At 39.3% G+C, this 14875-nt stretch overlaps 1 protein-coding gene across 2 annotated transcripts in view; it reads left to right on the top strand.

Moving 5' to 3' along the window:
* Nucleotides 1–13269, top strand: part of LOC132114076 (rho guanine nucleotide exchange factor 9-like) — a 32037-nt gene extending 18768 nt beyond the window's left edge. For both annotated transcript variants that reach the window (XM_059522216.1, XM_059522217.1), the window contains 6 exons: nt 109–341; nt 1088–1217; nt 1557–1688; nt 8795–9038; nt 9161–9229; nt 11551–13269. In XM_059522216.1, coding sequence (XP_059378199.1) covers nt 109–341; nt 1088–1217; nt 1557–1688; nt 8795–9038; nt 9161–9229; nt 11551–11726 — 984 coding nt within the window. In that variant the 3' untranslated portion in view covers nt 11727–13269. The remainder of the gene's footprint in view (nt 1–108; nt 342–1087; nt 1218–1556; nt 1689–8794; nt 9039–9160; nt 9230–11550) is intronic.
* Nucleotides 13270–14875: the final 1606 nt, after the last annotated feature.

Genomic DNA, 14875 nt, shown 5'->3' with positions numbered 1-14875 from the left:
ACATGTATCAGCTATTCAGACTTTTAAACTGATTCCTGAAAATCTTAAAATGAACTGTATTTTTCAAGTTTGCTTCAGTTCTGACCTTAATGACTGTCTGCCATACAGCAAGACGGTTTCTGGATCTATTCAGAGTACTGCAACAACCACCTGGATGCCTGCATGGAGCTCTCCAAGCTGATGAAAGATGGCCGCTATCAACACTTTTTTGAAGCATGTCGCCTCCTCCAGCAGATGATTGACATCGCCATTGATGGCTTCCTCCTCACCCCTGTGCAGAAGATCTGCAAGTACCCTCTACAGCTGGCCGAGCTTCTCAAGTATACAGGACAGGATCATAGGTAACTCACCAACACACATGCAAAAAACATACAAAAAAAACAGTGTCTCGTAGGGGTGGGAATAACAGGGTTCCTCACGATACGATACGATATGATACAATACACAGTACATGGATAACGATACTGATTATATCACGATACAGCAATTCTGCTATAATCAATATATTGCTAGACAATCCTATAATGATACGTCATGAAATCTGTCTATGAAAACAAAATGTCAGTGAAAAGCTTAAGTGCAGGTTTTCTCTCTTTTAAGTCCAAAACTGCTGAAAATTGCTTCAAAAATTCTGATTGCAAAATTGCTAATTCTGTTATCATTTCCTCACTCTCAAGTAGTTTTAAACCTGATAGAGTTTCTTTCTTGTGCTGAACACAAGTAAGAGTTTAGCTCCAACTTGCCTCAATACATCTTCCTGGAAGATTAGGGTTGATTATTGGTGTTTGATTAGGGTTGGAGCTAAGTGAACCTTGAATGTAGTAACTTAAGGTCCTCCTTTAGCAGCAAAGCCTCCAGCCATCATTGAGCATTTTTGCCAAAAAAAAAAATCAAAACCTTTGCCAATAAAAAAAAAAAAAAAATTCTTCATCTTCTAATAGTGAAACTATTAACAGCTTTCTTTGTCAATAATCACTCACTGCAATACAGTTTTGAAAGTGTGTTAGTCAAATTATGTTTGTTTATAATTGTGACCAAATTTTATGTATTTTATTATAACACATTTGTGTTTTTTTCCCCCTTACAGTGATTACCGCTATGTGGCAGCAGCGCTCGCTGTCATGAGGAACGTCACACAGCAAATCAACGAGCGCAAAAGAAGACTGGAGAACATTGACAAGATTGCTCAGTGGCAGGCCTCGGTGCTGGACTGGGAGGTGTGTTTGAATAATGTTTGTGGATTTCATGAAGTTATGTACAGTTAGTGGCTCACATTCAGTCACACACACTTTGTACTCGGATATCATTGTACATCTGGACAAGAGAGATCTTTACAGTGACGTTTAATCTCGAATCCTCCACATCATGCCTCATGTTTGTTAGCATCTTTGATTCTTTTCTACTGATGGTACTTTTTGTTAGTTTGATAATTCATTTTTTAAATAACAGTTTTATTTCTTTACAAGCTGAATTCTTTTAAAAAAAATCATTAATAAAATCTTTAGGCTGCTGCCAATCCTAGTTTGTCTGCCTTGACTCTATTTCGTTCACATTAGGGTGATGATATTCTGGACAGAAGTTCAGAGCTGATCTACACGGGTGAGATGTCGTGGATCTATCAGCCTTATGGCAGGAGTCAGCAACGAGTCTTCTTCCTTTTCGATCATCAGCTGGTCCTGTGCAAAAAGGTACATGATCTCTACCAAATATTTAGTATTTCCTAAAAAAGGGGTTTAGTTGGTGAGCATGAATATGTAAGAAATAAATAAAAGTATAAACAATGATCAAAAAATGCTCCCAGATCTATATTAAAGGATTAGTTCACCCCAAAATAAAAATTCTGTCATTAATTACTCACCTTCATGTCGTTTCAACACAAATTAAGATATTTTTGATGGAATCTGGAGCTGTCTGACCCTGCGTCAGACAGCAACAGAACTGAAATGTTCCCAAGTTCAGAAACGTAGCAAGGAGATCTGTAAAATAAACCATGTGACTACAGTGGTTCATCAGCAATTATACTGAGCTATGAGAATACTTTTTGTGTGCAAAAAAATTAAATAAAAATGTTTACGTATATTCTACAAAATGGCACCAGGGTGATGTGGAGGAGACGAAATGTTGAATAAAGTGAGGGTGGGTAATTAATTACAAAATGTAAATTTTTTGGTGAACTAACCCTTTAAAGTGCTGGTTATGCCTTTATGAAGGCATCTTTTTATCTTTTTTTTTTTCTTCTTTTTTTTTATAAAATCAAAACTAAGACCGTCAGAAAAAATTAATAAATCACAATGCATATAAAAAAAAATTCACATTACATTAAAAATGCTGTCATTCACTTACAATCACGCTGTTTCAAACACAAATGCAAATAGCGTGCATTTTGACGAATGTGCCAACTGTTTTTGTTCATGCAATGAAAGTCATCGGGGTCCAAAACAACACTGGACTCCACAAACTTTCATTGTCTTGATAAAAACAGTAGGACATTAGGATATGTGTGTGTAAGAAAAAGACTAATATTGAACTATAAGCATTGATTTAAGGCCCCGGTATACTTCAAACAAAGTTCGCTTTCGTTCTTCGTTTGGGGGCAAAAAGAAGTTCGAAAAGGCTGAGCGATGGTATACAAGTGCATCTCAAAAAATTTGAATGTTGTGAAAAGTTCATTTCAGTAATTCAACTCAAATTGTGAAACTAGGGTTAAATAAATTCAGTGCACATAGACTGAAGTAGTTTAAGTCTTTGGTTCTTTTAATTGTGATGATTTTGGCTCACAATTAATAAAAACCCACTAATTCATCTCAACAAATCAGAATGTGGTGACATGCCAATTAGGTAATCAACTCAAAACACCTGCAAAGGTTTCCTGAGCCTTCAAACCAGTCTCTCAGTTTGGTTCACTAGGCTACACAATCATGGGGAAGACTGCTGATCTGACAGTTGTCCAGAAGACAATCATTGACACTCTTCACAAGGAGGGTAAGCCACAAACATTCATTGCCAAAGAAGCTGGCTGTTCACAGAGTGCTGTATCCAAGCATGTTAACAGAAAGTTGAGTGGAACGAAAAAGTGTGAAAGAAAAAGATGCACAACCAACTGAGAGAACCACAGCCTTATGAGGATTGTCAAGCAAACTGAATTCAAGAATGTAATTGAACTTCACAAGGAATGGACTGAGACTGGGGTCAAGGCATCAAGAGCACCACACACAGACGTGTCAAGAGATTTACTGAACCACAGACAACGTCAGAGGCGTCTTACCTGGGCTAAGGAGAAGAAGAACTGGACTGTTGCCATTGGTCCAAAGCCCTCTTTTCAGATGAGAGCAAGTTTTGTATTTCATTTGGAAACCATGGTCCTAGAGTCTGGAGGACATTTACATTTAATCATTTAGCAGACGCTTTTATCCAAAGCGACTTACAAATGAGAACAATAGAAGCAGTCAGGTCAACAAGAGAACAACAACAGTATACAAGTGCCATGACAAGTCTCAGTTAGTCTAGTATAGAACGCATAGGTAGGTTTTTTTTTTTTTTTTTTTTTTTTAAAAGACAAGAAAAGGAAAAGTGCTAGTGTTAGTTGGTTAAGTGCAGGCGAAAAAGATGAGTCTTTAGCTGTTTCTTGAAAATGAGTAAAGACTCAGCTGTACGAATTGAGATTGGGAGGTCATTCCACCAGCTGGGCACAGTCCAGGAAAAGGTCCTTGAGAGTGATTTTGAACTTCTTTGGGATGGTACCACAAGGCGTCGATCACTTGCAGAGCGCAAACTTCTGGAGGGCACATAAGATTTAACCAATGAGTTTAGGTTAGTTGGTGCCGTGCCAGTGGTCGTCTTGTAGGCTAGCATCAGTACCTTGAATTTGATGCGAGCAGCTACTGGTAGCCAGTGTAACCTGATGAGGAGCGGAGTAATGTGAGCTTTTTTTGGCTCATTGAAGACAACCCTCGCTGCTGCATTCTGGATCAATTGCAGAGGCTTGACAGTACATGCAGGAAGGCCCGCCAGGAGAGCATTACAATAGTCCAGTCTGGAGAGAACAAGAGCTTGGACAAGAGGTTGGGTTGCTTGCTCTGACAGGAAGGGTCTAATCTTCCTAATGTTGTATAAGGCAAACCTGCAGGACCGGGTAGTTGTAGCAATGTGGTCTGTGAAGCTTAACTGATGATCCATCACAACTCCTAGGTTTCTAGCTGTCCTCGAAGGAGTAATGGTTGATGAGCCCAGCTGTATAGAGAAGTTGTGATGAAGCAATGGGTTAACTGGAATCACCAGGAGTTCTGTCTTCGTAAGGTTAAGCTGAAGGTGATGGTCATTCATCCAGCTAGAGATGTCACTCAGACAGGCTGAAATGCGAGCAGCTACCGTCGGGTCATCTGGTTCGAATGAGAGGTAGAGTTGGGTGTCATCAGCGTAGCAGTGATAAGAAAAGCCATGCTTCTGAATGACAGATCCTAATGATGTCATGTAGATTGAGAAGAGAAGTGGTCCAAGTACTGAGCCTTGAGGAACCCCAGTAGCAAGGTGGTGTGACTTTGAAACATCACCCCTCCAAGACACACTGAAGGATCTGTCAGAGAGGTAAGACTTAACCCACAGGAGTGCTGTTCCAGAGATGCCCATCTTTCTGAGGGTGGACAGGAGAATCTGGTGATTAACAGTGTCAAAAGCAGCAGAAAGGTCCAGTAAGATGAGTACCGAGGATTTTGAAGCTGCTCTTGCTAGTCGCAGGGCTTCAGTAACCGAGAGCAGAGCAGTCTCAGTTGAGTGGCCACTTTTGAAGCCAGATTGGTTGCTGTCCATGAGGTTGTTCTGTACAAGGAACATAGAAAACTGGTTGAACACCGCTCGCTCAAGTGTCTTTGCAATGAATGGAAGAAGGGATACCGGTCTGTAGTTTTCAAGACGCGCTGGATTTAGAGATGGTTTCTTGAGCAGTGGGCTTACCCGAGCCTGCTTGAATGCTGAGGGAAATGTTCCAGAGTGAAGAGAGGAGTTGATAACATGAGTAAGCGAAGGTATGACTGAAGAAGAGATCGCTTGAAGGAGGTGAGTGGGGATCGGATCAAGTGGACAAGTAGTAGGATGATTGGACAGGAGAAGTTTGGAGACGTCCATCTCTGAAAGTGGGGAGAAGGAGGAGAAAGAGTGTGCGTCTGTCATTGTGAAGTTGTCCTCAGTCTGCGGTGTGGAGAATTGGCCGCTGATGGATCTCGACTTATTTGTGAAGAAAACTGCAAAGTCGTCCGCTGTAAGAGTCGATGGAGGAGGTGGTGGCGGCGGATTAAGAAGAGAAAGTCTTGAAGAGTGTCCGAGCGTCACAACAGCTGTTAATTTTGTTGTGGTTGTAGGATGTTTTAGCCGTGAAGACATTTGCAGAGAAGGAAGAGAGGAGAGACTGATACACACTGAGGTCTGTAGAGTTTCTTGACTTCTGCCATTTCCTCTCTGCAGCCCTGAGTTTAGAGCGATGTTCACAGAGAACCTTAGACAGCCAGGGGGCAGATGGGGCAGTGCGTGCTGGTCTAGACAACAGTGGGCAAAAGTTGTCCAAGCAAGATGTTAAAGTGGAGCAAAGAGTGTCCGTAGCACTGTTCGTGTCCAGAGCAGAGAACTGAGAGAGTGCAGGAAGCGAGGATGAAACCACAGAAGATAGGCGAGATGGAGAGAGTGAGCGTAGGTTCAGTCGAAAGGTGACCTGCGTTGGAGTGTACGGCACTTCAGGAGTAAGTGCTAGGTTAGCAGTAATGAGGAAGTGGTCTGAGGTGTGCAGTGGAGCAACTGAAGAATTGTCCACAGAGCAACAGCGCGTGTAGATGAGATCCAGTTGGTTGCCTGATTTGTGAGTCGCTGTAGTAGACACTAGCTTGAGATCAAATGAGGCGAGCAGAGTTTTGAAGTCAGCAGCCTGGGGTTTATCTAGGTGGATGTTGAAGTCACCAAGCAGTACCAGAGGAGTACCATCTTCAGGAAAGTTTGATAGCAGCACATCCAACTCCTCCAAGAAGTTTCCCAATTGACCTGGGGGACGATAAATGACCACAAAGTGGATTTTAACAGGGTGGGTTACAGTAAGGGCATGTGATTCAAATGACCCAGTACCTGTAGGTGATGGCTGAAGATCAAATTTCCATTCTTTTGATATAAGGAGACCTGTCCCTCCACCCCTCCCAGTGGTACGAGGAGTGTGGGAACAAGTGAAATTAGTGGAGAGGGCTGCAGGGGTGGCAGTATCTTCAGGTTTGATCTAAGCCATGAGGTTGAGACCGGAATGAGTAGCAAGAGAAGAAATGAAGTCTGCTTTGTTAACTGCAGACTGGCAGTTCCAGAGACCAACTGGAATAGAGAGTGTAGTAGTAGAGGTCAGAGGGACAGGCCGTAGGTTTGTCAGACAGGCCTTCCTGCGATGTCCATAGCGTGCTCTCCGATTGTTAGTAGTGATAGTAGAGATCTGAAAGCACATAGTGACTACAAGTGTAAGAGATATTTGAGAACAAGGTATACAAAAAGTAACGAAAGAGGAGAAAAGCAATACTCAAGTGCCCTGTCGGTGTCCCTGCTCGGTGGAGTCGCGCAGGTATAGTCGATTGTCTTTACACTCGTCCGTCTTCACATGAGGAGGGCTCACAAGAGGGCTGCCACGACCGCTGCCGTGGTGAAACTTAGCGCTTTTGTATTAGCATGATTACCTGTGATGGAAGTCAGCTGGCCACGCCTCACTATTTAGCAGATCGAAACCAGGCAGTCCCGCTATAGGCAAATGCAAAACCAAGCGCCACTTTCAGCACGTATTAACCAGGGTAAGACACACACAATTTAAACCAAAAACTTTCCTAGCAATGACGATCACACACTAGTCTGATGAGAAAACAAAGGCAAAACACTCACAAGCTGCTGTCCTTCTCTGTAGCTCGACTGTTTCTGGTGACTGGTGAAGAAGCTCATAGCCCAAGCTGCTTGAAGTCCAGTGTTAAGTTTCCACAGTCTGTGATGATTTGGGCTGCAATGTCATCTGCTGGTGTTGGTCCATTGTGTTTTTTGGAAACCAAAGTCACTGCACCCGTTTACCAAGAAATTTTGGAATACTTCATGCTTCCTTCTGCTGACCAGCTTTTTGGAGATGCTGATTTTATTTTCCAGCAGGATTTGGCACCTGCCCACACTGCCAAAAGCACCAAAAATGAACATACTTTCCAGAAGGCCAACAATTCACTTATGAAGTATTCTAATTTGTTGAGATAGTGAATTGGTGGGTTTTTGTTAAATGTGAGCCAAAATCACGACAATTAAAAGAACCAAAGACTTAAACTACTTCAGTCTGTGTGCACTGAATTTATTATTTATTATTACGAGTTTCACAATTTGAGTTGAATTACTGAAATATATTAACTTTTCCATGACATTCTAATTTATTGAGAAGCACCTGTACTGTTCTCGAACATTCGGACAGTCCTGTGCTGCTGGAGGTGGGTGTAGATTAATGTAAACATGACTCGCCGATGCTCCTGAGTATGCCTTAAACACAATGATGAAATGAAGTTTAGGCAATCTCGGTGTGAGACGGGCACCAATGGTCAGATAATTATAGACAAAAGTATAATGATTAGCAGCAGTTCAGTCGATTATCATGTTTGCAATACAAAAGAACCATAATCAGTCCTTTATGGGAAGTGTGAATGTCTCATAGTCTGAAAACTTTAGCATGATGTGGAAAAAAATATTGGAGTCAGTTTGATACTTTATTTTATTAGTGTTTTATTATATTAAACTGGATAAACTGTTACACCTTTTTATATTTTATGTGTTGCATTGATTTACTTTTGATAAAAACAAAGGTTTATTATTGTATGTTCGTTTGGGATTTCATTTATTGTATACCCTTTAAATTCGCTTACTGACAGAACAACAGCAGCAGCAACAGCAGTGTGGTGTAACATTTATTTGAAACAAATGTATATTATTTTAAGTATATCGGGGGCCTTTATTCTATGCAGCTGCCATAAGCTCATTCACAAGAGTTTATGGTTGAAAAAAATGTGCATTGTGAAGCTCAGACAACATAAAAGTCCTGGGGTGTGCTTATATTAATGTGGACGCACCTGCAGGCATTACTTACTGCTGACTTACAGATGTATAAAGATATAAAATTGCAGGAAATGTTTAATTCATGGTGTGCAGAGGCTTACGGAGAGATCAAGCATTTTCAGTTGATCTGGATGGGAGCAGAGCTATGCACTCACATGTGGATCTGTGGGATAGAGAGCGGATCAGAGAAATGAGCTGAAAGCAGTCGAGAGCATCCAAAAGAAATGCTCTGCTTCATTCAGATGTGGTGTGGGTGGAAGCTAATCGCCGTGAGGCACGGACAGCAGCATCTGCTTCAAAATCTGCCAGCTGTGCTGGTTTCTGCTGGCACACATCATATTGTTTACATATTACTATATTTCATTCAGATTACAAATAGAGTTTGGATACTTTCATTGTGACAAGTGTATGTGCATGATCTATGGTTGTTTTACCTTATACAATTTAATGCGTTTTTATGAACCCAGCCAGTCTAGTGACAATAAATCAGATGATTCTCTAGATACAGCTTTTTCTCAACTAGTAGACTCTCTTGACAGCTTTCTGCAATCCACTATCACTCTTTTTTGCATTAACGTTAAGGTATGAACTGAAAGTGCCTGCTCACTGTTAGTGTGTATTTATTCCAGTTACACACAGTTGTGTCTCAAAGATGAGTGTGATTCTGAGTGTGAGGTCATTAATGAGCCTCTGCATCTGTTCTCAGGACCTGATCCGCCGGGACATTCTTTACTACAAAGGGCGCATTGACATGGACCGCTATACGGTGAGAGATGCCATCGATGGACGGGATGACGACTTTAATGTCAGCGTGAAAAACGCATTCAAGCTGCACAACAGAGACAGCGAGGAGATCCATGTCTTCCTGGCCAAGAAGCCGGAGGAGAAGATCCGCTGGCTGAGGGCTTTTCACGAGGAGCGCAGAATGGTCCAGGAGGATGAGAAAATCGGTAAACTGCCATTACTTCTCATGCATTAATTTGATTTATCATTGCATGTGTTCTTAACAGCACCAGAGCACAGTGGTTTTTCTGTGACCCTCCTCATATCTTCTGTTGCTGGTTTTGTTTAGGTTTTGAGATTTCTGAATATCAGAAACGCCAGGCTGCCATGACGGTGCGTAAAGTGGCCAAACAGAAAGGTGAGGCAACCAAGCGATACCAGGTGAATTCAACATCTTTCTATTTTACCAACTGTCTTCTCACTGTTGCTTTACTCTAGTAAGCCGGTGTAGACAGAGTAAACATACTCTCCATCGTTCGGGTGAAACTGAACTACTGGATTCAGAGTTGTGAGGATAGGTCGACTCAGTAATAGTAATTAAATACTTTTTAAAAAACTCTTTCTCAATTCTGTTCACCTTTCAAATTAAGACATATAAGCCACTAAAAATGTTTAAACAATTGGATATTTCTTATTCTTATGTCACACTTCTAATAATAGCTGTTTTTCATGTTACTAAAATAATTAACTGCTCTTTTTGGCTGATATGGATGTTTTTTTAAATCTTACATGTGAATTTAAGTGTAAGAACGTTTTTATAATAACCTCTTATATGTCGAAATCTCACGGAAAAGTGGTTTCCACACTTTGTTACTCTTTACTCTTTTCTCATCATGCACAGTTCAGTTCATGGATCAGGGTTATATCCTAGTTATATATTTATAAAGGTGTTTGATCTTTACAAATCAGGATTCTTCTTCAACGAGACGTGAGGGAGAAATCACACAATGATTCTGCCATTAATAGAAGTTATAAATAAATATATTCAAGCAACAATGAAAAGACATAAAACACACATGCTGAATTATATTGATATCTAATACTTATATTGATGTGAATACTTTATATTTTATAGATGTATATTTTGGTGTCATATTTACTCTCTGTTGTGAATCCTCAATGCTTCACTGACAAACGGTGAAGTGTGTTCTTGAATTTGCAGATTCATTGATAGATATCATCTTGAGAAAGAGGGCAGTTTTATTTGGACATGGTATGAAAATGATAAAGGTATTCTCATGAGCGCATAATGTAGCATTAGTTTTTCTACAAAATGCCATGGCAGTGAATTTGAAATACAACTATCATGAAGCAATTATTCCACAATGAGAAAATTATAAGAAAAAATCCAACCCTAAAAATATTGCTAAAATCAGTAAAATAGGACTCTATTATTCATAGATATTCAGTTCATCCAAAAATGTGACTTCATTATTTTCTCACACCGGTATGGCCTTATGAATTTCTTTCTTTTTCAAAAGACAAAAGGAGAGAAAAAAATCTAAATTTCCTGCTCGTGGTTGTCCATATATATATATATATCACTTGTTACTTGTCTTTAAAATATGCCAGGTGGTAAAATTATCAGGACAGCAACTGATAACTATTGCACTTCAGTAACTTCAGTGTGAATGTCTGAATAATGAAAGGCACATTTACGAATCATGTGAAATAATATTCTGCTGTGTTACACTCACAGACATGTGTAAATAGAGCAGAGTGTCTGTATGACTAAATGTCTGTGTGCATTATTATTTTATAGTCATACTTTATTTTCTTGCTAATATATTTTGTTTTCATCAGAGAATGACGTCAATTTTATGTTCAATTCATATTGCAGTAAACTAAAATCCTAGAACGGTTGTGTTTCAGAAAAGGAAGGTCATACAGCTTTAGAACAGATTGAGTGAAAACTGACTGAACTGTTATTTTTGGGTGAACTATCCCTTTAAGAGGCTCAGAATACTCAACAAAACTAAATAAGACCGATTGTGTTTCAAAATGCCATGGAAATTATAATTTTTTTTTTTTTTTTAATTAGTCAGAGAACCAGCTGCTTAATTATATGTGTGTATATATATATTAATATTTATTACTTTTGCTTATATTATGTAGTTAGAAAAACCAAATATGGTTTATATTGCATATAATCATTGTACATTTGACTATAGTTCATACTTTTTAATTTTGTCATGACTATGGTAAATTCTGCCAAAGTACCATAGTTACTACAGTTCTATACTGTAATATATTAGATACAGTGGCCCCACAAAGTATTTAGACACTTGATGACCTAGAGACCATTTGGTTAATAAAAAGTGGCTCAGAAAAGTGAAGTCAACTCTGAGTAAAGCATATTTGGGATCTAATGCAGTTCAGACTTTTTGGGGCCACTGTATGCATTATACACATGGGTGTTTATGTCTGATAACTTATTATTATCCAGTCTGTCATCAAAGCAGACGTACCATTGTTTAAAACAGTGACTGTATTAACTATGATATGTATGTGGAAACTGTGGCTTGATACCATGGTGCATTTTAAGGGATGTGCTGAAGCATGATTCATCATAGCTGTGCACTGCTTCTTTTGCTTTGAGCATTGACACTGTCCTGTTGGCTGTGTTTCTGACCCGTCTCAAACACCTCCTGTCTCTGTCTTCTGACCCGATGGGAGCAGGTGTGAGCCAGAGCAGGTGTGTGTCCCCGACGGACCCCTCGTCTCACGGACCCTTCACGCTCTCCGATGACTCTCCACACGCAGATCTAGTTGAATTCAGTGTCTCCAAATCAGGACAATCTCCATTCTGGCAAAACTTTAACAAGCTGACATTGTTAAAAAATGGGAAAAAATAGTTTACTCTTTGTTTGAATGCTCCCAGCGATGACGTTCAAGCTGAAGTGTATTTATTATTGACCTTAAAAACTCCATCTGGATATCACTGACTGATGACAATCACGAGCCTCGGGATCGGACGTGTCCAGAGCCCAAACACACCTCGGAGACCCCTCTGCCCTGATGTTCATACATGTCATTCACTATTATTGGATCAAAATTCAGTAGAACTGACCAGCTCTTTGGCCAGCTGCGACAATGATGGCCATCAAATTGATAAATGTCTCAAAGGTTTGTTAGTAGCTTAGACATCTGCTCCACAGTCCCTCTGTCTGCAGGTTAACCATAAGGATCATAGACAAGAGGATATATACACTACAAATTAAGACACGGGATGAAACATTTTAAGCTTTACACACAATTAACAATCAAATCGACTAAACAGGGTATTGCTTTCTAATTCACAGAGGTGTTTTTGTCAATCTGAGGAACGTTTATTCCTAGTATTAGTTAACAAGATCTGTGAATGTGTCACGATCTCAAATCATGCTCTCCTCAATCAGTCACACACGTTGTATATTGACTGAAATCATTTCATAGGATAAATATATATGTTTTTGTATGTCTTTAAAAGGTAAAGTAGATTTTTGAATTCTCCTCCAGAGGGGGTTATTTTTGATTGTATTATATGATTACTCTGTAGTAAGCACACTGAAACCAATTCATATGCTCTGTATTTGAGGTTTTTTGTTGTTGTTGTTCATTTGTAATAGCTACTCTGAATACTATTTATTACTGTAGTCATTGGCAAATAATGCGTTTTTAATACATACAGTAATGTGCAGAAGTCCTGGGCCATGAAAAATAAAAGATATATATATGAAATAGGTAATTTATTAACTGTACGGATGTGTTATGGTGTCTTTGTCAAATGTAAGATGTCATAACAATCGCCGTATGGCCTAAGACTTGTGTACAATGCTGTACATAGAGAGTGCACTACACATGTATTCATGTGTGCTTATGAAAATAAACTCTATGGCTGTTGATAGACTCTAACTGAACTCTTCAGTTTACCTGATAAATTTACTGTAAATGAATGTGAATAATGGGACAGCAAAATTCAGCAAATACTAATATTTGTTGTGTAGTAGAGTGGGAAATATGGGACTGAGTACACTGGGCCCAGTGCTATGGAGACGTAGGCTTGTCCATTAGAGAGATCCTCTATCCTGCTCTCTTTTGGACAACCAGTACACTCAGGCCTTCAATATGAGCAGACACAGTAGATAGCAGAAGACCAGTATGGTATTTTTCTTCATTTCTCATGACACGGGATCCACAACGTTTACAGAGCAGTTTTCCTGCTTTGAATAAAAAGTGCTTTCCAAAGTGATCTGATCAGACAATGGCCCATTTAATGTTGTTTGTTGAGAATTGCAATGGCTTTTATAATTTCTATTATTGTAAATAAAGGCAACTGACATCCTGAAATGAATGAACATATTTGTTCAGCAATTTTTTTCATCAGATTTGAAGTGTTACATTCTAAAAAAATAAAAATAGCCTACACCTACATTCATTTATTGGTGATTAATGAGTTAAAACATTACATTTGGCACAGTGCAGTGTAAGAAAACATGGGATGTGAAAATTGGTTTGTATGATATAAGATCATGTTTATAGATGCACCTAAGAAGTTATGTGATTAACTCATAACTATATAATCTATTGGTGTTCAGTAATAATGCACTTATTTACTTTCTTATGAATATTTAGTATGAATGTATATTTTGTTGGCTGTAATAATGCGTTATGTTTCAAAGTAAAGAGTGAAAATTAAGTACTTTCTGTTCTGTTTTAATTTGAATAACTGGTGTGTTGTTTCATGAGACAAGTGCAAGTATAGCTTAGAATTTTCTTGTTCTGAATAAAGCTTGAAAGGCCTATTCTCACCAAACACAAAGCCAAATGAATCACTGGTGGAATGGACTTTCAACATTCTCATGTGTGAAAAATGAGAGAAAGAAATAGCCACAGTTTTGACATTAACTCAAGTTATTTGTATGTCTGAATTTGATCAAAGTAAACAGCAAAAACACTGGTAAATAAAGTGATATTCAACACTAAGTATATTTGTAATATTTAACATACCTTTTTGGTTCAGTTTACATTAAATACAATGTTTGCATTGTTCTGTGTGTTTTTATGTATTTACAGAAATATTTCACTTGATTTTTGTGCAACTGAGATGAGTAAAGTGCATCTAGTGCTAAGCGGCACATACAGCATGAAGTATAGAGCATACACATTTTGGTTGCACTTTATTTTACAGTACGTGTACTTACATGTACTTATAGTGTACTTACAGTGTATTTATCTAAGAAAGTTCTGGTAATACAAGGTAACTACATGGGGTAGGGTTAGGTTTAGGGGTAGGTTCAGGGTAAGTAACTAGTTATTACATAGTTATTGTAATTACTATAATAAGTGCATAGTATGTACATGGGGAACAGGACTTTAAAATAAAGTGCTACCCACATTTTTATTTTCTTATCCTAAAGGGAACTATGCATCTGTTCCACTTTGGAAGGAAACTCAATATCCTTGATAACTTCCTCCACCTGGGAAATATAATGCATCCAACATATCATAGGTCTGCCCTGGGGTTCACTTTCCAGCTGAACATGCTCAGAACACTTCTCCTTGAAGGGTGTCCAGGATGTCCAGATCTTTTGATGTGGAGGAACAGTGGCTCTACTCTGAGCCCCTCTCTGATACACAAGCTTCTCACCCTTAGGTTAGGGTCCATCCTGTGGTTGAAAACTCACAGGGAACATGCTTGACTTACTAACAAGAATGCAGACACAGTTCTCAGACTGGTTGAATAGGGAATGGATGGTAAGCACTCTTGCATAGGCTGTCCCAGGCCCGCTGAGAAGTGTGATTCCTTGATAATTGGACCCCACCCCCCAGTCTCCTTTTTCAGAAACAGGACCCATGATACCCATCTGCTGACAAGGATGAAAAAGAGCTGCAGCATTTGCAATCAGCTTAGTGGAAGCTTTAATCTACACAACCTGAAGCTCAGAGACAACTTCAGGGCCAGAAGAAAACTCACGTACAGCCTTCATAGTCATGGTATGGATTGCAAGCCAAGCTGTGGAAA

The sequence above is a fragment of the Carassius carassius genome, chromosome 33 (genome assembly GCF_963082965.1).
Source record: "Carassius carassius chromosome 33, fCarCar2.1, whole genome shotgun sequence".
NCBI lineage: Eukaryota > Metazoa > Chordata > Actinopteri > Cypriniformes > Cyprinidae > Carassius > Carassius carassius.
The sequence above is the reverse complement of the archived record's forward strand: the minus strand, read 5'-3'. Positions and strand labels throughout refer to the sequence as shown.